Source organism: Danio rerio, chromosome 16 (genome assembly GCF_049306965.1).
Source record: "Danio rerio strain Tuebingen ecotype United States chromosome 16, GRCz12tu, whole genome shotgun sequence".
NCBI classification, from domain to species: Eukaryota; Metazoa; Chordata; class Actinopteri; order Cypriniformes; family Danionidae; genus Danio; species Danio rerio.
In genome coordinates, this window is record NC_133191.1 from 51,572,501 (window position 1) to 51,597,677 (window position 25,177).

The following is a 25,177-nucleotide window of genomic DNA, read 5'->3' on the forward strand; positions in this document are numbered from 1 at the left end:
GTCAAGGTGAAAAGTTGTCATGTGAGTAGTGATGTTATTGAGCGTGAGGGTGAAATTAGCACTGAAGATTGGAGGCAGGATTGGAACAGCAAATCAAGTATTTTGCACACACCTGGAAACCCAGGCTAGCTTTGGAGTTGCGCGTGTCACTCAGTTGGGCGGGTGAGTGTGAATAACCACTTTTTTTTCCACTGGAGTTATGCGGCTGCCGCGTCCAACTGCAACCACACATTAACAATGTGATAGAATAGCACTTTAGATATGCTGAAAGTCACAATCGTTGTAAACACAAGTGGAATTAAGGCATGTAGAGTATTCCTGTTTCAACTGCATTATTGTTGTGGAGTACAGACATGTAAAGACCGTAATCAATAGAGGTGTGAACCTATACTGGTCTCTCGGTTTGGTTCGGTTACGATTAACATGCCATCGATTCGGTTTAATTCGATATTTCAGTGCATCACGGTGCATTGACGATGCTTTCCATACACAGTGTTATATTTGGGGGAGGCTATAACAAGCTGTCTCTATAAACACAGACACACAGCATCACAGTCTCTCATTCACACACATACACAAACATAGACAGCACCAAACAAACAAACACACACACACACACACACACTTAAGTCCTCGCAATATGCATTTAGCTGGGAAAGCTAGCGCTGAGCGGAGCAAAAAAAAAAACAAAACGAAAAAAAGAAACACTTTTCCGACGATCCCTTACGTTCAGCGCAAGCTCCCCCAGGTAATCGCATATTGTGAGGGCTTAAACAGAGCGGTGGTCGTAATGTCGAGCAAAAAGAAAAAAAGAAAAAGATAGCTGTGAAACATAACCAGCTTTGTCTTTTTGTAGGAAACACACTTTAGATCCTTTTAGGGTAAGAGGTTTTTGAGTTATTGCCGTCTATAACTGAATGTGTGAGGAATATCGAAAACTCAATTTAACCACGCTCATTTCTGGCGCCCCCCCCTGGATGTACAGCGCCCTTAGCATTTGCCTTTACTGCCTATGCCACGGGCCGGCCCTGAGTTGGCTATTGAGTGTTGTAAATACACGCGCTCACCTCCCTCACGCATAGGAGATAAATGATGTCAGTAAATAATAACCGGTTATGATTATTACTGAACCGATACTGAATTATACGCGTCTGCATCGCGGTGCACCGAAGAAACAATTAATTTTGACACCCCTAGTAATCAAACTAACATCGTGAAGGAGTTTTATCTGCATTTTGCTACAGAACATACACACATGGCTGTTTGACACCTTTTACAGTGATTGGTTTGACACTATTCTCTGCACCTACCGAGTCAGTAAAGTACCAAAGACGCACACGTCTCCTCGAGACTCGTCACATCATCCTCACCGAACACGCGTTTATACTGTCTGGGTAAAACGTATGTTTTTATTTCATTGGGCGAGCGGTATTAAATACATTTAAACTGCTCTCTCCTATCAGTCCTTACTTTATTGTCGCATCCAGTACCGCTGAATGAAAGAAAAACTACAGAAAAATTAAAAAAGAAAATACCACAAAAATTCATTCACTTTTTAAAGTTCAAATCGTAAAAAGGAGTTTGATTTCTCATGTGAAGTTAGTCAGTAGAGTTTCTAGGCAAGGCAAGGCAAGTTTATTTATATATAGCACATTTCATACACAGTGGCAATTCAAAGTGCTTTACATAAACAAGAATAAAAGAAACAAGTATAAGAAAAATTAATAAATGATTAAAACATAAAAACAGATAAAATGCGATATAAAAGAATGAAAGAAGAGAAAAACATACAATTTTATTCTAGCTAAATATTTTGCAGTGTTTGCATGTCCTTTACGGCACACAATTCATTGAAATAGAAATAAAATACCATTCATTACTGTTTTTTAACTACTTAAATTATTTTGCATTTTTTTATTTTTTTTATTTGTTTTTTTCTGTAAATAAAAATCTATTTCCTATTCACATATTAGCAAAACATATTGCAGTGTTTGCATGTTCTTTACTGCATAAATCCATTAAGATAAAAGTAAAACTGTGTATTGTTGCATGTCTTAAAATGTTGCTAGTGCTCAATCAGAAAGTTACCCAATCTCCATGCGAGCCTTGCACACCCAAAGCAGATTTGCTTCTCTGGTGGATTTACTTATTCTGGTATTCATAATACAAATCAATCAGCCTTGCGTATCTGTTGCTTTACTGTATAGTTGCAGCTTTTGCAGCCCTCCTGAAACACGGAGCACATGGCGACTCCTTTCACAGAGCTTGGAGGATTAGATCAAAGATCAGATTACTGAATGTCCCTCTGCTGGACCGTCGCATCAATGTTTATCTTTATCCGAGGCAATTCAGCCGAGCTGGAGCAGTGCTTAAATAACAGGAGCAGATTAAAACTGACCTCCGATGATCTTGGATTGAGGAGCTGTAGCAGTGATAAAAGAAGAGTATTACGCCGTGACTGACTACTGTAACAGAATGTTAGGCCTTATCTGTTTCATCTGGCTGGTACATAATGCAATCATGGAGCAGGACAAATATGATTTGGAAAAAAGAAGCATTGTTGTACTACAGATGTTGCCATGCTCAGCAAGGATTCTGATGTAAGCTGTTGTACAGAGTAAGGGTGGACAATATTACTAATAGAGATATAGCTAGATACCTTGATATTTTTCTTGCTTTTGGTGATTATTTAGTAATCTGGAAATGTGCTAGTGACTTGATAACAACTTAAACCAAATTCCATAACATGCCAAAGCACTAAAACATGCTAACAACTTGCTAAAACAAACATGCAAGCAAATCTAAAAAGTATCCAATAATGCTAGCAATTTGCAAAAACAAATATGCTAGTAACTTGTTAAAACGTTAGCAAATTGATAACAATCAATATCCATATTCTTTTCATTTGTTTACCTGCTTCAGCCTGTTGAAACCGTTGAAAGCGAATTTGTTAGCACCAGCTAAACATCTGCTAGCAATATTGTTAAAATAAATTATGAGAATGCTAGCGCATTATAAAACATGCTTGTAACTAGTTCAAGACCAATTTCCAAAACACGCTATGAAAAAGCATGTTAATAATTGAAAATAAAAATACAAGCTAACATGCTAACAATATGCTAATACATGTTAGCAACCTGTTAAAACAAATGTGCTGTTAATTAAAGCATTAGTACATTTACATTGATATTCTATCTATCTATCTATCTATCTATCTATCTATCTATCTATCTATCTATCTATCTATCTATCTATCTATCTATATATCTATCTATATATCTATCTATCTATCTACCTATCATCCTTCTATCGTTTTATCCATCATCCATCCATCCATCCATCCATCCATCCATCGTACTATCTATCTGTCTATCGTACTATCTATTGTTCTATCTATAATTCTATCTATCGTTCTATCTATTGTTTTGTCTCTATTTGTATCTATTGTCTTTGTATCTACTGTATCTATCCATGAACTATAGGCAAAGTTCACTTAAAAATGTGACCCTGGACCACACAAAATGTAATTTTTGATTAGTAGTGCGCATTGCCAAAAATCTAATTTGGACAAATTTAAAGGGCGATTTTTTTTTTTTTTTTCCATATTTTTGAAGCTTCAAAATCCAGATTTCAAATAGTTGTCAAGTATTGTCCTATCCTAACCACACCCATATTTGCGTGCTCTGCAGTCTACTGCTTTTTGTGGCCAAATAATATGTATGTGCATGTTCTTTCCCTCTGTGAGCTGGTAATATTCCAATGTGTCTGTTTTAGGTGTCCTGAAGCCCCTCGACCAGAGTCTGTGCAGGTCTGTCAGCTGCCCTGTAAGAGAGACTGTATAGTGACACCCTACAGTGAATGGACAGAGTGTCCCACCTCCTGTGATTCAGGTACATCTATCCATCCATCCTTATCTGCTTCTCTGTGGCTTCTCTCCCTTCATCATCTTTCCTTTGATCTGTCTGTTTGTTTGTCCACCTGATTTGATTATTCTTTCATCTTTCCATCACTGTCTCGGTTGTTCTGTCATTTTGTTTGGTCTTTTATATACATTCATTGTTCTTTCCTTTATTTATAGGTTCATCTGATGCTCATATGTATTGTTCTACCTATTTAATCGTCAGTTCATTGTTCTGTCTGTCTATTGGATGTCTTCATGTAGCAATCCATTATTTTATCCATCCATCTGTTTATTCTGTCTATTTGTCATTGCAGTCATCTGTCCATCCATTCATCCATCATTCTGTTTATTATTCTATCATTCTGTCTTTTTGTTGTTCCATCCTTTCATTGTTCTATCTTTTTATTCGTTGTTCTATCTTTCTATCTTTCTTTCATTGTTCTGTCCTTGTTCTTCTGTCATTTCATCCTTCCATCCATCCATATATCTATTATTCAATAATTTTGTCTGTCTGTCTTTCCATCCTACCATCCATTCATCCATCAGTTGTACTGCCCATCAGTCTTTGTTTATCTGGTCATCTGTTTCATCCATTCATCCATCCATTCATCCACCCATCAATCCATCATTCTATATATTATTCTATTTCATGCTGTTCCATCCATCCATTCTTTGTTGTATCTTCTTTCTGATCATCAATCCATCCATCTATCAGTCTACCTATTATTCTGTCTGTCATTCCATCCTTCCATCTATTCGTCCATCAGTTGCACTATTCCTTTGTCTTTGTCTGATTATCAATTGTGGCATCCATCCATTTATTCATTCATCCATCCATACATCCGTTCATCATTGTATCTATTATTCTACAGTTCTGTCCGTTCTGTCTACAGTTCTGTCCGTCTTTTGTTCTATCCATCATTTTATCTTTTATACTATCATTCTGTCTCTGTCTGCCTGTCAGTCATTACATCCATCTATTGTTCTATCCCTCTGTCTTTGTGTCTTTCCGTCATTCCAACCATCCATCCATTCATTGTCTTTCAGGTGTTTCATCCATTCCATTCTTTGTTCTTTCTGTCTGTTTACTTGATCAACTGTTGTTTATTCAGTCATTCCATCCATAATTCTGTCTGTCTTCCGCTCCATCCATCCCTCCCTCCCTCTATTCATTATCTTCCAGGTATTCCATCAAGTCCGTCTGTCTTCCAGCCATCCATCCCTCTATCCATCCATCGTATTCCAGGTGTTTTATTCATTGCTCCTTGTGTCTGTTTATCTGATGAGCTGTTTCAATTATTTATCATTTCATCCGCCTGTCATTCCATCCATAATTCCGTCTGTCTTTCGTTCTATCCATTTATTCATCCATCCGCCATCTTCTAGTTGTTCCATCCATTTTATTCATTGCTCTTTCTGTCTGTTTGTCCGATCACCTGTTGTTTAATTCATCTGTCATTCATCCACCAGTCAATCCTTCCATCCATAATTCCACCTGTTTTTCATTCCATCCATCAATTCATCCATCCATCCATCATCTTCCTATTGTTCCATCCATCCATCCATCCATTGTCTTCCTGTTGTTCCATTCATCCATCTTCTTCCAGTTGGTCCATCTATCCATCCATACATTTCATCCAACTGTTCCATCCTTCATTCCATCCTTCCATCCATTATTCCGTCTGTCTTTCATTCCATCCATCCATCCATCCATCCATCCATCAATCCATCGTCTTGCAGGTGTTCCATCCATCCATCCATTGTCTTCCTGTTGTTCCATCCATCCATCTTCTTCCAGTTGTTCCATCTATCCATACATACATTTTATCCAACTGTTCCATCCATCATTCCATTCTTCCATCCATAATTCCGTCCGTCTTTCATTTCATTTCATTCATCCATCCATCCATCCATCCATCCATTGTCTTTCAGGTGTATCTGTTTATCTAATCACCTGTTGATTCATCCATTCGTCATTCCATCCTTCATTTTGTAAATCTGTCTGTCTGCCATCCATCATTCTATCCTTCCATCCATCCTTCCATCCGTAATTCTGTCTGTCTGCCAACCATCCTTCCATCCCATCCATCCATCATCTTCCAGGTGTTTCATCTTTTCCATTCATTGCTCTTTCTATCTGTTTTTCTGATCACCTGTTGTTTCATCCGTTCGTCATTCCATCCATTCAATCATTTGCTTTTCGGCTTAGTTCCTTTATTAATCTGGGATCGCCACAGCAGAATGAACCACCAACTTATCCAGTATATGTTTTACACAGCGGATGCTCTTCCAGCCGCAACCCATCTCTGGGAAACATCCATACACACTCATTTGCTGTCATTCCATCCCTCCATCCATAATTTTGTGTCTGCCATCCGTCCATCCATCCATCTATCCATTCATCCATCCATTCATTCATCTATTCATCCATCCATCCATCCATCTATCCGTCGTCTTTGTTATTCCATCCATTGCATTCAATGCTCTATCTTTCTGTCTCTATGTCTGATCATCTGTTGCTCCCTCTGTCCGTCATTCCATCCATCCGTCATTCCCTCCTTCCATCCATATTTCTGTCTGTCTTCCATTCCATCATTCCTCCATCTGTTGTTTTACCCCCCGCCAGAATAATTAAGCATGATATGAACTGACTGTTTGAAATGACAGGTGCAAATGGACAGAAGAATAAGCAGTCTCGCTATCGAGTGATCATTCAGAGGCCAGCCAATGGAGGTCAGGAGTGTCCAGACACCCTTTATGAAGAGAAAGACTGCGCAGCTCCATCTGTCTGTCCTGGTTACAGGTATGTCTTTACCCACAACTGATCTATTTCACATTTATTCACATTCAGTATAAACCTGATGAAACAAAGTTAGGATTTTATCGACCTGCTTAATTCAAATGAGTTTGTTTTCCAAAAGCAGTGGGTTTTTCAATGTGTCTCAAGTTAAGGTGGCTAATTGGGATTTACAATTCACCAACTGATCAACGTCTGCTGAAAATTATACTGAAGTTGCTTTCAACTTGCAGGTGGAAAACACACAAATGGCGTAAATGTCAGCTGGTTCCGTGGAGCATCCGCAGAGACAGTAAAGGAGCTCAGGAGAACTGCGGAGCTGGAATCCAGACTCGAGGTACTGTATGTCAGCTGTCATGCATATTATCAGTAATCCCTTGACCTCTTGAGCCCTTTCACACACTATAGGTGCAATACGGCGCCAAATGTACTCATTGTAAGCTAATTTATATATACAAATTGTATTCCAAATTTGAAGTTGATATCTCAAAAAATGAGCTTTCAGTACGATTTTGTTTGGCCGCAGTACCACACATCACCACCGGATGACATTCATTTTCCATTGGTGACCATACAAGGACTCCCCCTATGTTTTGAGGAATATGAACCATATTTTTTCATACTTTTGACAACATTTGTAACGTCGACATACAATTCTAAAGTATTATGGGAAGTTTTGTGGTATTTTATTTGAAATCAGCCTCTAAAAAACATCTAAATCATTATTATGTGCATTGCTGTAGCAAAGTATTGCTTTACAACTCTAAGTATTGTTGCAAATTAATAAATAACTGTTGCTCAGTAATATCTATTAAAAATCTGTCACCATATATGTGAACCAGAAGTGTTACGCTTGCAATTTATATACATCTTGTCATGATTGCTTCATGCTTAGACTACGATAAGCATTTGCACCCATTTGTGCTCCCATGTGCATCGTGGTCTGAAAAGGAGGTTTGTTATGGTGCGTTGTTGGTGTATCGCTAATTTGAGTCAACTGAAAGCTGTTCGAAAAGGTTTGTCCTTCTTCTCTTAATGAGTTATGTTTTTTTTTATTTTTATGCGCACCCACCATTCATGTTAACCCGTGCATACAAATTAGTAATACTTCATTATGCAAATTACATTCAACACAGATTTTGTTTGTTGTTGCCTCAGAGCAAGAAGGGTGCTGGTTCAGCTGGGCCAGTTGCCATTTCTGTGTGGAGTTTGCATTTTCTCCCTGTGATGGAGAATGTGGGTTTCCTCTACAGTCCAAGGACATGCAGTATAGGTGAATTGACCCTTTGCTAAGCCACACCCGAAAACAGCCATACACCAATCGTAGCTAAGCAACCATAGCTATGTGTATGTCAAGCTTTTGAGCGAGGGAAACAAGCCAAAGTGCTGTGCAAATGGATCATGCAAATCTGATATCCGAAAAGTTTGGACAGGGTGGTGGAATTTTTTTTCCCTTTCCAAAACCTAAAACCCAAGGGGAGGAATGCCAGCATGCATCAAGCTCTATGAGGGACGCTAATAGAGCAGGGTTAAGTTGGTTTTGTTTTCGATATTCCCGACACATTCAGGGATAATTAGATGCCAATAACTCTCACACCACTTACCCTAAAAAGATCTAAACTGTGTTCCCTACAAAAATACAAAGCAGGATATGTTTCCCAGCTGTCTTTTTCTTTTTCTCTCTCTCGATATTATTAGCACTGCTCCGTTTAAGCTCTCCTAATAGTAGTCATACTAACAGCAATCATATTTCCACCTGTTTCAAACTATGAGTATTTGAAGCTAAATATCAACAGAATAAAACCGAAGTGTGATCACAAACTGAGCACTTGTGATTAATATACTTCAACCGCAGCTGTTCAGTAATTTATATCCCTCATGTCCATGTCAGAGCTACAATTCCCCACTATTTTCGTTGGTCTTTTGGAGATTTATTTATTGGTGACGATATTATACCGGGTTAGTGTCTGCTTTTATTTTTGGTGTCAGATTAATATTTGCTGGTAGGGAAAATTTGTGTTCACTTTTGCTATTTATACTTTGATTTGTATTTTAATTAATTTATTTTCTCTACCCAACTGCAAATTAGAATAATAAACATACTGACAGGTTTAGCTACTGTACATTGTTATGGGTCAATGATACTAATATTCTGCACAAATCCATCAATTTCCCTTTCTGGCTGTTCTTTCTACAAATTAATTATGTAGAAACACTGTCCATGCGTGTTTCATTGTCGGTTAGTAACGTTATATTTCATTGCACAACAATGGTCTATCAGGCTTTTTGGTTTAAAAAAAAGGGAAATCATGGTTTTTATTTGTTAAAATAAATATTTTTTACATTTAACCTCTCCTGCTGTGCATAAATTAAGCTGTTGAATGATCAGTGTATGAGGCGGCTAGGCTTTAACTTCAGTTTTGATTAAATTATTTTTAAATCGATTGTGTATTATGCCATGAATATACCCCTGTAATGCATACTACATTCTTTTTTTTTTTGTCAGATATCTCACCTGTTTGCTAAAATTGATTAATTATACCCCTAGGAATGTCTGACACCGGCGCATACATATTGCAATAGACATGCCAGGCATGAAAGCTTGACATGAGTAACAACAGTAACTAAGGAAGACGGGGCTTAGTGAAGGGTCAATTGGGTAAACAAAATTGGCCTTAGTGTATGAGTGTGTGTGTGTGTGTGTAAATCTGAGAGTGTATGGGTGTTTTCCAGTACTGCAAGGACATCTGCTGCGTAAAACGTATGCTGGAATAGTTGGCGGTTCATTCCACTGTGGCGACCCCTGATAATTAGGGATTACGCTGAAGGAAAATGAATAACAGATTTTGTGTATATTTGCTTATTTTCTTTGATCGGATGCTAGAGCAACTCAAACAGTGTATGCAAAACACTCTAAAGACAGTTTCTGTAGCTGTGAAATCTTCTGCAATAAGCATAATTTTGGTATATTATCTGATCTCTTCTGGAGTCTGTGAATTTTTATTGCTTTATTTCAGAAGCAGGCTAATTTGCATTCTGCTTTATTCCTCAGAGAATGTTGCTTTTAAAAAAAACTATTATTTGCAGTTGAAGTCTGCAAAGTATTTCCATTATTGTTTTATTCACTGTTGTTTTTGGATTCTTGCCTTTTTCTGATTCCTTTTGACATGTTTTGTCAATCACAAGGCAGCGGAAGACTCGATTATGTATTAAACTGGTTTAGATGTTGCTCTGACAAAGGTTTTCATCACACTAGACTTGACATTTGCCCTTCAGTGCTTGTCAGGGGCAGGAGCGATCCTTCAAACTCTTGATCTGATGGCTCTTGACAGTGTGGAAGGGCGTCGTAGTGTTGGCGTCATTGCTCTGTTGAACTCTGTCGTCCCCCGCAGTTTGACTTCATGGTTCCTGTTTACTTGTGCTCACGTCATTGCCAACGTGACTGTGCGTCTTAATACTGTAGATTACACAGCCTCCTCACAATGACAACAGCTTAACACACTTGACTTTACAGGTCCGCTACAAGTGAAAGGACTCATAGAGGACTCCATTAATGTTAACTATGAATAAATTTGCTTTAGGTGACAAACCTATTGGTGGTGCATAAATCAGTGAGTGTGTTATAGCATTTCATTTTATATAGTTTTATATATATATATATATATATATATATATATTATATATGTATGTGTGTGTGTATATATATATATATATATATATATATATATATATATATATATATATATATATATATATATATATATATGTATATATGTATATATATATATATATATATATATATATATATATATATATATATATATATATATATACCACATCCATTTGCACACTGCATTCATTCATTTGCACTACGCATCGATTCGCATTAATACAACGCACATTCATTCATTCGTTCATTCATTCATTCATTCATTCATTCATTCATTCATTCATTCATTCATTCATTTTCCTTATTTATCAGGGGTTGCCACAATGGAATAAACCACCAACTATTCTGGCATATGTTTAAGCATCGGATGCCCATTCAGTCGCAACCTTGTATTGGGAAACACAGATACACACCAGCATTCACAGACACACTCATACACTACGACCAATTTAGGGCGAACTCACACTACAGTTGCCTTGAACTGGGCGAAAGCACGCTTGGGCTGTCTCCTGTCTCCCCCGACGTCGCGCACTCACAGTACATTCAGGCCTGGGCACGCTTACGTCATCGATGATGCCCTGTTCAGTAGAGAAGCACTTTCACTCAGCACAGTGGAGATTTCTTTAGTTATAGCGTTTTAGTTGTTTGATATGCAGTGACACAGTCAAATATTTCGCCTAACAGATCAGCTTTTGACGTTCACAAACAATTATAAAGTCCTCGTGCTGCAGGTATTATGAGGTTTGCTAAAGGTGCAGCTGTCGTGCAATGAGGGGTTTGCATCTTTAATAAACTACAACAGTTTGCGTTCATTGAACAGTAAAAATTATTAATAAATCCATATCAAACAGTCTCGTCAAAGTCACACCTTGTCTTCAGTTTTGGGCTCAGGCACGTTTTGCACTCACACTACAAGCGTACCATGCCAAAGCCCAAGTAAACTGCGCTTTGGCACACCTCTTCTAACCGAGCCAGGGCCGGCCAAGTGAACCGTGCCTGAGCCCGATTCAGAGCACTCACACTTCTCAAATGATCTGGGAAAAAAGCCTGGGCACGGTTTAGATAGCATAGTGTGAGCAGGCACTTAGTCATCCGATTCACCTATAGTGTATGTGTTTGGACTGTGGGGGAAACCGGAGCACCCAGAAGAAACCCCTGCCAACATGGAGAGAACTTGCAAACTCCACACAGAAATGCCAACTGACCCAGCCGAGGGTTGAACAAGAAACTTTCTTGTTTTGATGCGACATTGCTAACCTGAGCCAACGTTTTCATATTACGTACACATGCTTATAACCCAAATATACGTGAAAGGCACTTGTCAGATTTTATTTTAGAGAGCAGGCGTGAGGTTTAGTTGTATTCCATGTCATTTTCTTTCTGATTAAGGCTCAGATACTGCTAACAGTTAACCTGACTGACAGTATTTACAGAGCAGAGGCAAAGCGCGTGCTTATAGAGGCGTGACGCTTTTCCTGGGGACGTGGAGCCGATCCATCAATCATAGCACATTATGTTAGCTGACCAATCAGAGCCTCTTGAGGGCAGTTTCGTAGGAAGTAGACAATAGTTTTCATCGTTTCTTGTTAGCTGAGTAGCTGTATTTAATCAAAGTAAGATATATGATAAAATTAACGTGGTTTTGTACAAATGAAGCACGAACACACAGTCGCTTTGCATCCTATAAACACAACCCAGCCTTAAAAATACACTCTGGACCACCTCTTTAAGATAGTAAACAGCTATTTTTGATTGACAACCTATATTATGTTTTATTACATTATAAATATGCGAAGAATGAGGTGAAAAATAAGAGTAAAAAATGTGTCGCATTCACAGTTCTCTAAGTTTACCTTCTGCTGGTGAGAAACTTGGAAATCCAGGGGGTTCTGGCACTGGGTTCTGTGCTCACACCTCTAATAAACAACTCAGTATCTGAATTAAATACAAACAACAGAAGAGTGCTGCATCATTGAAAGGGTTTTTTGAGCAAAGAGACTCTGTGTGCTCTCTGCATGTGTGTGTGCGCGTGTCTGTCTGTGCGTGTGTGCGCATGTGTGTGTGTTTGTGTGTGTTTTCTATTTGTCTGTCTCTTTCTCTGTGTGTCAGTCTGTGTGTCTGTCTGTGTGTCTGCCTGTCTGCGTGTGTGCACGCATGTGTTGTTTGTCCGTGTGTGTGTTTTCTGTTTGTCTGTATGTGTATGTCTGTCTGTCTGTGTGTCTGGTTGAGTGTGTTTTCTCTTTGTCTTTTTGTGTGTGTTTGTGTGTTTTCTGTCTGTATGTGCAGGTGTGAAAACGCATGTAAGTACATGTGTGTGTGTGTGTGTGTGTGTGTGTGTGTGTTTTCTTTGTTTGCATTCTCTCTCTCCCCCCTGCGTGTGGGTTTTCTCTCTTTGTGTGTGTGTGTGTGTGTGTGTGTGTGTGTGTGTGTGTGTGTGTGTGTGTGTGTGTGTGAGTGTGTGTGTGTGTGTGTGTATGTTTGTGTGTGTGTGTTTTCTGTGTATAGAATTTCTACACTTAGTTTGTGGCATTTATAAAAATGACGAGCTACTAAAGATATGGTGAGGCCTTTAAGTAGATTTCTTCATTTATCATTACTATGGAGGGACTGAAACTCAGAGTAGTCTGCTGTATTTGACTGTGAATCTCTTAGAGATGTGTATTTATCACAGTGGAGGAGGAAGTGTTTACGGATCTACTCTTCTCTCTCTTTCTCTGTGTGTGTGTGTGTGTGTGTGTGTGTGTGTGTGTGTTTGCGTGTGTGTGTGTGCAGCGGTGTCATGTCGTCAGCTGGACGGTGGTCTGGCGGATGTTCTGCAGTGTTTGCGTTCTGCCAGCAGTATGCCTGCGGTGAGCCAGCTCTGCCAGTTGCCATGCCGAGATGACTGCCAGCTCAGCGGCTGGTCCCGCTTCTCCCCCTGCTCCTCAGACTGTGTAGGGGTCCGGACCCGCCGGAGAAACCTGCTGGGTAATGAACACACTGCGCATCAGTCTTTAATGCGGGACTGAACTTTAAAAATGTATTCGTATGCAACAAATATTTTACGTTGCTTTAACTAATTTTGGTAAGTTAATCAGGTTTCAACTAAATGATTTACAGGGCATCTATTTTACTCCTTTTTCAAGATTTAAGATAAGCATTTTGTGTCTCTAGAATGTGTCTGTAAAGGTTCAGCTCAAAACACCCATCAGATTATGTATTAGACCTTTCAGAAGTTTGTCACTTTCTGCAAATGAGCTAGTTGTCCCTGCCCACCGTTCCCACGTGCCTGTGAGAGTGTGCCTCATGTGCTGCATCAGATAAACAGCACAGTGACAGACATGAAGGAAGCAGATCTCGCGTAACATTTGTGAAAAATACTACAATACGAACCCAATGATTATTTGATGTATTTGTTGTGGAGTTAATTCAAGCCTTTCTGCAATGATAATTCACACAAAATGTTGTTACAAAGTTTACACACAACAGCGCACATCTATACCTTTGCACTGTTTTTGCACAGCAAATGCGACTGGATACAAGTTAATATCCACTGCTGTATGGACATCTGTTATGTGAATGTACAAAATAAATCTGATTTAACGTTCACAACCCGGGATTGAATCGGCTTCTATAATTGTACTGACACGCAGCTGTGGTGATGCATTACAGCGATTTTACCATATTTCGCTTACTTTATTATAACCATGCAAAGCGTTTTAAAATTGTAAAACTCATTCTTGATCATATTTGTTGATGATTGATGATCACAGAGAGCCGAACAGATCTTTTATTTCCAGTTGCTTTGCGTACGTCCTGTCTTGTTGATTTGATTATACAAGTTACTATGGAGACATGTTAATGCACGGCTGTCAATCAAATTTGTGGGCATGGAAACAGCAGTCCTACATCATGTTGCGTGGGCCTTAAAATGGAAGGGATTTGGATGCTATTTTAACGTCAGGATATTTAATAAAAGAGACTTATCCGCTTGTTAAGTGTGACGTCACGCGAAGCGGCTTCCGGGTCCAAGCGCTCTATTCAACTGAATGGGGAGACTCATTAAATGGTAATAATAAATGTTTACAAAGCAATTTAATACTTTCGAAAATCACGATCGCATTATATATGTCCATGCCTAATATCTGATGGCCAGAAAGTGATTATTTTTTTATAAATTGTTAAAATTTTGGTATTTGTTATGCAGCAAGCCCAGAGATTGTTGTGTACACTATGATTTTATTTTAAATTAACTTTAATGTGTGATAGGAATAAAACGTGATCATAAACGAATGATTTCTCCACTCAAATGAGTGGCGGCTTGGACTCGGAAACAGTATTACATACGTCACAAACACGTCACCACTTAACAAGCGGATTGTCTTTTTATCACCCCAATATGACTGTGGACAACCTCTAATTCTTCCAAAAGATGATTTTCATCATAGGTGCCCTTTAAGTTATACAAAGTTTAACCTGATATCTTTAGTCAGCTTGATTGATCTAAGTTGAGATGACTCAGTTGATTTGATTCAACTAAAAATATTTATGGCAGCATTGTTAAAAATGTTTACAGTGTACAGCACACATTGTGACATATTAACCCTGGAATATACTCGATTATCAGTTACCATGTACATTATGTACTGCAAATTTGGACACCGCATAAATGAGTACAACCATTTTTGAAAGGGCTATTGGCACTATTTTGTGAATTATTTTGTGAGAAAAAAAAAATCTGTAAAACCCTTTAATTCTAATATGTAAAAAATACAATTGAACCTGACTTAAACAAATGTTTAGATGTGTTTGTGCTAGAAATGTATGCACATTAGTACATAATGAAACAGTGCCTCATTTGCACATTTTAGAAACATTGTAATATAAAAAAGTGTGTAATTCTTAAGTTAATCAATCAACTGTGGGAACATGGTGATAACATTTAGTTTTTGAACCTACTCAGACCTGCTGTGTCTTAAAGGGACAGTTCACCCAATTGAATAGAATCATCATCAATAACTCATACTTCACTTGCCACAAAATGGTTTCAGTTTCTTCAGTTAAACACAAAAGAAGATATTTTGAAAAATGTTGAAAATGGGTAACCATTGACTTCCATAATAAGAAATCAGTGTTTACATGTTTCTAACATGGGGGACTTTTGGCAGTATTTTGTGAATTAAGGAGTGAAAAAAAATCTCAGTTCGACCCATTGATTCTAACATGTAAAAAACAAAGCCTGACTTTAACAAATTTTCAGATGTGTTTGTGCTAGAAATGTATGCTAATTAGTACATAATAAATCAATGCCTCATTTTAGAAACATTGTAATACAAAAAAGTGTCATTCTTATTGTCAGGTGTACTAACTATACATAGCACTCACATTTTGGTAAATTATATAAAGAAGAATAGCATAAAGAAAAAAGAAAAGACAAAAAATAATGAATAAATTATATCAAAAATAATAATAAACATTAAAGCACTATTTACATCCAGGGTAAGAATGCATGTCATAATGTAATTCCTTCCAGAATAATCTCAAATGACCATCTTTATTAAACACATGGGGATATCACACAATACAATATGAGTGTATTTAACCATACACACACATTAGCCTCTACTTATCTATCAGTTGAGCATCTTCTATTCGTTTATAGCAACAAAATCAGGTCTTCTAACTAAAATATATTCAACCCATTTCCTTCATTTTCCCAGGAATATAGCCTTCTTTGAATTAACTACAGAAGTGATTTTTTTTCCATTTTATAGATATTAATAGTTGCATCTATCCAATTATTTAAGGTTGGTTGCTCTTGCTGTAGCCATTAGTGTGTGATTGCTTTTTACTGGCAGCCATGAGAGCCTAAAAAGTTTTTAATTCTTAAATTAATCAATCAACAGTGGAATATGGTGATAACTTTTAGTTAATTTTAACCTACTCACACCAGCAGTGTCTTAAAAAGACAGTTCACTCAATTTAAAATCATCATACACACCCCCTTTTTTTAGTTTCTTCAGTTGAACACAAAAGAAGATGTTTTGAAAAATGCTGCAGGTATCAGAACATTTGTTAAAGTCAGGTAAAATTACAAAAAAAATTTTTTTACATGGTAAAATCAAAGGGTTTTACTGAGTTTGTCACTCTGTAATTGACAAAATACTGCCAAAAGTCCCCAATGTTGGAAAGGGAAGTCAATCTTTACATGTTTCTAACATAGTATTTTTTTCCCACTATGGAAGTCAATGGTTACCCATTTTTAGCATTTTTCAAAACATCTTCTTTTGTGTCCAACTGAAGAACTGAGTTTCTTTCTTCTGTTAATAACACAACATTTCAAGAAATCTGAAAACCTGTAACCATTGATATCCATTGTAGGAAAATACTATGGAAGTCAATGGTTGCAGGTATCCATACTCATACTCAACCAAACTCATAAAGTGTTCATTTTTGGGTGAACTATCCCTTTAAACTCTGTCAGCTCAGATAAATCAAAGACTATAGAATACACAAGACACGTCACTCGTATAGTTTGAATGGGATAGCGGTGTAGCGGTCAATATGGTGAAAGAAGCCCTGCCTTCTAGTACAGGAGCCAGACAACCTGCAACCATAGTACTTCCATAGTATCTTCCTACTATGGATATCAATGGTTACAGGTTTTCAGATTTCTTCGAAATGTTGTGTTATTACCAGAAGAAAGAAACTCAGTTCTTCAGTTGAACACAAAAATAGATGTTTTGAAAAAAGGTTAAAAATTAACTTCCATAGTAGGAAAAAAATATACCATGTTAGAAACATGTAAACATTGACTTCCATTTCAAACATTGGGCACTCTGGGCAGTATTTGTCAATTACAGAGTGACAAACTCAGTAAAACCCTTTGATTTTTACATGTAAAAAAAATTACCTGACTTTAACAAACGTTCAGATTTGTTTGTGCTAGAAATTTATGCAAATACATTACATAATGAAACAGTGACTCATTTGCACATAGAATCATTGTAATACAAAAAATTGTGTAATTCTTAAGTTAATCAATCAACTGTGGGAATATGCTGGTAATATTCAGTTAACTTTTTAACCAACTCACCAGCAGTGTATTAAAGGGACAGTTCACTCAATTTAAAGTAATCATCATTCACTCATCCTTTGCCGTTTTTCCTGTTTGAGTTTCTTCAGTTAAACACAAAAGAAGATATTTTGAAAAATGCTGAAAACCAGCTACCATTGACTTCCATAGTGTTTGTTTTTCCTACTATGGAGGTCAGTGTTTGCATATTTCAAAAATAACTTATTTTGTGTCAAGCAGAAAAAAAAGCACTTGAGGGTGCGTAAATGATGAGTTAATTATCATTTTTGGGTGAGCTATCCCTTTAAATCTGCTGCGAGACACGAGGAGGTTTAGACGTAATCATCCTCACTCGTTAGTGGGAGTAATTAGAGCTTTAATCAACACGGTCTTCCTCTGATTACAGGAAAGAGCAAGAAGAAGGATAAGTGTAAGAACAGTCAGATGTATCCGCTGAGCGAGACTCAATACTGTCCCTGTGACAAGTACAACGCGCAGCCGGTGGGAAACTGGTCTGACTGTATCCTGCCGGAGGGAATGAAGGAGTGTGGACAGGGCTACCGATACCAGGCCATGGTGTGTTACGATCAGGACAACCGGCTGGTGGAGACCTCGCGCTGTAACAGCCACGGTGAGATGCTCAGATAAGAGCCTATAGTTATTGTATTATACCAAAGTTCCTTTAAGCCAGGTCCTTTCTCTAAGTGGCCGTCTTTGTAACACCTCTTGGGCAGTATGCTCAGGCATTCTGTTTGAATGGGGAAATATTAAATGCTTGCCTAGCTTATGATTAAATGTCATTTTAGGAATCAATAATACATTTAAACAACAACTGGCTCTTTAGTTTCATTTCTAAACATTTGAGTCGCACAAAATCGGCAGAAACTCAGACCCTCTCTCAGAGAATCGTCAGTCTATAGCAGGGGTCAACAATCTCGTTTCTGGAGGTCCGGTGACCTGCAGGGTTTAGCTCCAACTTGCCTCAACACACCTACCTGGGTGGTTCAAGTATACTTAGTAAGACCTTAGCTGCGTTCCAAATGGCTTGCTATACACCAGGGGTGGCCAATCCTGTTCCTGGAGATCTACCTTCCTGCAGATTTCAGTTGCAACCCTTACCAAACACACCTGTCTGTAATTATCAAGTGGATTTCAGGTCCTAATTAATTGGTTCAGGTGGGTTTGATCAGTGTAGGAGCTAAACTGTACACAGGGCTCGAAATTAACTTTTTTACTTGGTAGCACCGGTGCTCCCAACTTCAAATATTTAGGAGCACCAAAATAAATTTAGGAGCACCAGAAAAAATTTAGGAGTAACCACCAAAAATGATTGAGCACCGCTGCAAATTGTTTTTATTGTATTTTAAAACAACATTAATAGTGATTTGACTGACAAAAACCAGAAACAACTATCTAACTAATGCTGTGAAGACATTGATATTTGTGTGCAATAATTCCAAAATGAATGTCTAATAATTATAGAATATTAATGATGATGAAAATGACAATAATAGTAAAAATGAATAACATTTCTCATTATGATACTGCCTTGAATGTGCATGAATGTAGGTTATCTGCTATTAAAAGTCTGTTACTTTATGAAAAATAATTGTATAGTTTGCATCAAACAAAAATGAAGCATTGCAGTAAGAAATATTTATTTTGTACTGCTGTATTTATATGCATGTCAATTTAATAAATAATATTTCTGCTACAAAACAAACAAAAGATTATAATAAATCATTCAATTCAATGATGAAAGCTGCAAAGCAGTCATCAGTAAATAAATAAAAAAATAATATACACCTCAAAAAAGAATAGACAAAAGAAAGTAAGTAAAGTCTCACTTCTATCACTCTTTAAAAGATTTGGTTTCAGTTTGTGTCAATTTAAAGGTTCAGTCTGAGATGATCTTCATTTTTCTGTGTTTGTGGAAAAGCTGGCGAGTCAGCCGACCCAATTTATGAGCAGGCAGCGCAAGATTCTTGCGATGACCACCGGCGGAATACCGCTGTTTGTTATGAGCCGCAGTTTCAGTGTAAACTTAGTAAAGGCGAGCTTCTTTGGCGATGGTATTAGATTTGACTTTTAGTAGACATTTGCGCTGAACACGCAGTGAATGCGACGCATGGAGATTCGGGCGCCTTCTCCATGAAGCGCGTACTCGATTGATCTCAGCTGGTGGATTATTATTCACCACGTGACGTGTCATGATCGCTTTCATCTGCACCTCAATTTTAGGTGGGGTTTGCAAACCTGTGTGCTTTAAGTTTTTACTCTTCAGCCGTTTGCATTTCCCGTGGTCATAAAAGCTCCTTTCCTGTCATCTGACAGCGGAATACCTTGAGTGATTGACAGCTAATATGAACCAATATTGCGGCAGGGAAGAGCGATTCAGCACGTTTTTACAAAAAATCAAAACAGGTCGCACTACAACCATTATCAGCAGTCGCACTAATGCGCCCAAATATATTATAAGGTCGCATAGATTAATTTTCTGGCGCATATGCGACCAAAATGGTCGCAATTTCGAGCCCTGTGTACAGGAAGGTAGATCTCCAGATACAGGATTGAGCACCCCTGCTATACACTATGCACTATGTACTTATGGACTTACACAATCAACAGGATAGTATATGTATGTAGTGTCGTCCCAAATGGAGCACTAATGTTTTTTAACTAAGCGGAAATTCAAACCGTTTCTCTAATGATGTTTGCCAAATCAGTGAAATAAGCGACCGAATTATCAAATAATACCTGCCGTGAGTATAACCGCATTCACCATCGGGAGGCGCTGTAATCACTCTCGTAGAAGAGTTTTTTTTTACCATCTCAAATAAATAAAGTTATCCAACATGTGTGCCCGATAGCTCTGCCCCTTCCGCTACGTGAGCAAACCTGCAATTGTTGAGTGCGTGAAGTGTCCATCATTACACACTTCATTTTACCGGCTGAATGAGTGCATCATCCGGTTAATTAAAGTGCACTTATTATTTCACTAGAGTTTTCAGTGTGAACGCACTACTTACACTATTTACAGTATACTACAAAATGGCGTAGAATAGTGCATAGGTATGCGATTTGGGACGCAGCTCTTGATTAGCTTGTTCAGGTGTGTTAAATAGGGTTAGAGCTAAAATCTGCAGGACACCGGCCCTCCAGGAACAAGATTGGCGATCCCTGGTCTATAGCAATCACTGTCTGACATGCCTTGTGTATTCTATAGTCTTTGATTTTACTGAGCTGACAGAGTTTAAAGGGATAGTTCACCCAAAAATGAACACTTTATGAGTTTGGTTGAGTATGAGTATGGATACCTGCAACCATTGACTTCCATAGTATTTTCCTACTATGGATATCAATGGTTACAGTTTTCAGATTTCTTGAAATGTTGTGTTATTAACAGAAGAAAGCAACTCATAAATATTTAAAACAACTTTAGGTTGCTTAAATAGTGAATAACTATTTATTTTTAAATGAACTGTACTCTGTACTAATGCATGTTTATAAGCCAAGCATGGTAAACTCACATTTAATATTTGAGTTATATTAATTAAATTAAACAGGGACTGCTTTGAAAATTAGATGCTTCATCATTTTAAGTGACTGTCCTATTCAATAAATTCATATTCAATTAATTATTAAAATATGTTATGGATATTTTAGAAAAAGGCAAACCCTCACCCCTTTATTCTAGTTACAAGCATGTTTGTTGAAATATGTTTTATATATATATATATATATATATATATATATATATATATATATATATATATATATATATATATATATATATATATATATATATATATATATATATAAATATATATATATATATATAAATTAAGCGTTTTCATATTTTGATTATTATGATCAATACATTTTTTATCTATTGATTTATTTTTAGTTTAGTATTTTCAAATCTAAATCAATCTTTTATTTAATGTCTTTCTACTATTTTCTTCCCTCTCTTTGCTGTATCTCTGCTGTTAATCTGGTTATTTGGCTGGTTTGGGCTGGTTTGCCTTGTTGATTAAGAGGTTTAAATCTCCATTCCTCATGGCATGCTGTCTGGCACTGAATGTAATCAAAACCGACACCAACCACACATTTACAGCGCACACACTCTCACGGAAATCAAGAAAAGGAAAAAAAAGACAGAGAATGACAAATTTTATGTTCACAATCTCCAACACTATGGTGCACAGATTTAAGCCTGGTCTCATTTTAAAGAAGACGGATGTGAAAAAAGTTTAAAAATTGAAGTGTAAACAAATGTTATGTGTCTTTGTTTATGAAAATAATAAAACAATAAATTTATGTTAATAAAATACATGACATATGTATTTTACAAAACATATTTTAGCGGAAAATCAAGGCTAAATATCTGAACAAATTATATTCCAAATTTAAAGTTGACATCTCAAAAAAGGAGCTTTCAGTAAGATTTTGCTTGGCCGCAGTACCAGACATGACCACCAGGTGACCTTTAGTTTCCATTAGTGACCATACAAGGGCGTCCCCATCTGTTTTGAGAAATATGAACTATATTTTTTTTATACTTTTAACAATATTTGTAAAATAGACATGAAATTCTAAAGTAGCACGGGCAGTTTGTTGGTATTTGAGTTGAATTTAGCCTCAAAATATCATTTAACACATTTTTATATCTGGGTTGCTATAGCAAAGTAATGCTTTACAACTCTGAGTATCCTTGTTGCAAATGAATAAATAACTGTTGTTCAGTATTATGTATAAAAACTCAGTTATCAAATATTGAAAGTAGATCATTTAAGCTTTTTAACGATATATAGTTTGTTATGATTGCTTTGTTTAGACTGATAAATATCTGAACAAATTATATTCCAAATTTAAAGTTGACATCTCAAAAAAGGAGCTTTCAGTAAGATTTTGCTTGGCCGCAGTACCAGACATGACCACCAGATGACCTTTAGTTTCCATTGGTGACCATACAAGAGCGCCCCCATGTGTTTTGAGAAATATGAACTATATTTTTTCATACTTTTGACAATATTTGTCAAATAGACATGGAATTCTTAAGTAGCATGGGCAGTTTGGTGGTATTTGAGTTGAATTTAGCCTCAAAATAACATTTAACTCTTTTTTTATATTTGGATTGCTGTAGCAAAGTAATGCTTTACAACTCTGAGTATCCTTGTTGCAAATGAATAAATAACTGTTGTTCAGTATTATGAATAAAACTCAGTCATAAAATATTGAAAGTAGTTAATTTAAGATTTTTAACGATTTATAGTTTGTTGTGATTGCTTTGTTTAGATTATAATATTATGGTTAAATTGAAACTGTAAATGGTCCCACAGGTTGTAGGGGGACAGTAAATGTTTTTTTTTTTTTCTATTACTCATCCTACATAACAAAAAACTGTGGTAATATTTATTTTTGGTAAAACTGGTAATATTTATACCCTAGGTAAAAGTCTTTAACCTTTCCAACGTCATATAGTTTTTCATGATTGGATTGGGATTTAATTGCAAAAAAGGGAGGTAAACTGAAGTGTCCCCGTGGCAGGGCAATGACTGTAAAACAAGTTGGAAATGCAACACCAAATCTTGGTTTAGTTTGAACTGTAATAATGACAGTGACCCTGATGCTAGCGATACATTCAATTTGACATACTGTAGAATTCATTGACAAATCTGTGCGGTGCTACAAGCTGCTGGCCATTAATCCTGATGTTTGACAATCATCACTAGTGAAGCCTGGTAACAATGCTGATTTGATGTAATTAATGTTGATCTGCAGCCTACATTAAAAACTCTGAAACAAGAGTCCTCAAACACAGAAAGAGTTGTCGTGAGAAATGAGCTCAGGCTTGACATAATTTTTTGCGAAAGGCTCAAATGTTGGATTATTCAGTTACTTGCTTTTCTTTATTTCCCCCGAGTTTAGAGTCTTGAGAATTGAACTCCACAATTGGTTTAAGTGCAATAATTTGCAGGAAAACATCACAAGTCAGGCCTGTAATGGGATCTGTGTGTTCGTCATTGGCATCACAAGGGGAGTTTTATGATTATTATAGAAACAATATATGACTGAATTAACAAAAGAACTTTATTGAAATTTGCTTCAATGCTTTTAGGCATAATTTGCCAGCTCTTTGATATTTAGGGATGTGCTGGTGATATTAATAAGATCCTAACACATAAGGAAGCGTTTTGCATATGTATGGTTGAAGATGGAGTTATTAAAATTATTACTTTAAAATTTACAAAATATTTTTTCAAGGGCTCACTTTGGTAAAGTAAGTTTTTTCAATAATTTTTAAATAATATTTTTTATGAAACAATTTTTAATAACCGTACATATCATTTAACAGTTATTTTACAAGATTGGTATTCAGCTTGAAGTGCAATAAATGAAATTAATTACGTTAATTAGGGATTTTTGGTTAATTAGGCAAAGCATTGGACAAAGTGGTTTGTTCTGCAGCAAATCAAAAAATTATTTCTTAATGAAAATATTAATTTTGAACGTAGCATTTGTTTTGTAAATACATATTTATTTGTATATATATTCAAGATAGTTATGAATGATACTACACTATTTAGTGTAATTCAATTACTTTATTTTTACTATTTATAGTAAAATATACTATTTATACTTTATATATTACTATATAAATTATATATATATATATATATATATATATATATATATATATATATATATATATATATATATATATATATATATATATATACACACACACACACACACACACACACACACACACACACACACACACACACACACACAAACTTACCGGACACACTCATGTTATTAGGTACACCTGTCCAGCTGCTCGTTAACACAAATTCTAATCAGCTAATCACATAGCAGCAACTCAGTGCATCTAGATGATCTGCTGCAATTCAAACCGAGCATTAGAATGGGGAAGAGAAAACTGATTGACTTTTGGTCTGAGGTGACTTTTAATGTGGCATGGTTGTTGGTGCCAGATGGGCTGGTCTGAGTATTTCAGAAACTGCTGATCTACTGGGATTTTCACGCACAACCGGATTCGGATGGTAGGGTCAGAATTTGGCATCAACAACATGAAAGCATGGATCCACCTTGGCTTGTATCAACAGTTGAGGCTGCTAGTAACGGTGTAATGGTGTGGGGGATATTTTCTTGGCACACTTTGGGCCCATTAGTATCAACTAAGCATCGTGTCAACGCCACAGCCTACCTGAGTATTGTTGCTGACCATGTCCATCTCTTTATCACCACAGTGTACCCATCTTCTGATGGCTACTTCTACCATGTCATAAAGCGTGAATCATCTCAGACTGGTTTCTTGAACATGACAGGGAGTTCACTGTACTCAAATGGCCTCCACAGTCACCAGATCTAAATCCAATAGAGCAACTTTGGTATGTGGTGGAACAGGAGATTCACATCATGGATGTGCAGCCGACGAATCTGCAGCAACTGTGTGATGCTGTCATGTCAATATGGACCAAATTCTCTGAAGAATATTTCCAGTACCTTGTTGACCTTGCAGTTTTGTAGGCAAAGGGGGTCCAACCTGGTACTAGTAAGGTGTACCTAATAAAGTGGCCGATGAGTGTAAGAAATCATTATATCAGACTGTTTTCTGAACGATGATCTGACATTTCTGACTTAATAATGCTGACAATTGCAGCTTTTCATCAGAATTAAACTACGTCATAAAAAATTCACACCACTATTATGAACTATAATACTGTT

The 25,177-nt window shown here is 36.9% G+C and overlaps 1 protein-coding gene across 12 annotated transcripts in view; it reads left to right on the forward strand.

The window, feature by feature from the left end:
- The window catches only part of thsd7ab (thrombospondin, type I, domain containing 7Ab), a 346,631-nt gene that overhangs the window by 258,303 nt on the left and 63,151 nt on the right, over window positions 1–25,177 (forward strand). For all 12 annotated transcript variants that reach the window (XR_012391319.1, XR_012391315.1, XR_012391314.1 and 9 more), the window contains 5 exons: window positions 3,775–3,890; window positions 6,569–6,704; window positions 6,932–7,035; window positions 13,141–13,335; window positions 17,829–18,053. Coding sequence is in view for 4 of the 12 variants with exons in the window: in XM_073924512.1 (XP_073780613.1) it covers window positions 3,775–3,890; window positions 6,569–6,704; window positions 6,932–7,035; window positions 13,141–13,335; window positions 17,829–18,053 (776 nt within the window). In the remaining 8 variants the exon portion in view is untranslated. The remainder of the gene's footprint in view (window positions 1–3,774; window positions 3,891–6,568; window positions 6,705–6,931; window positions 7,036–13,140; window positions 13,336–17,828; window positions 18,054–25,177) is intronic.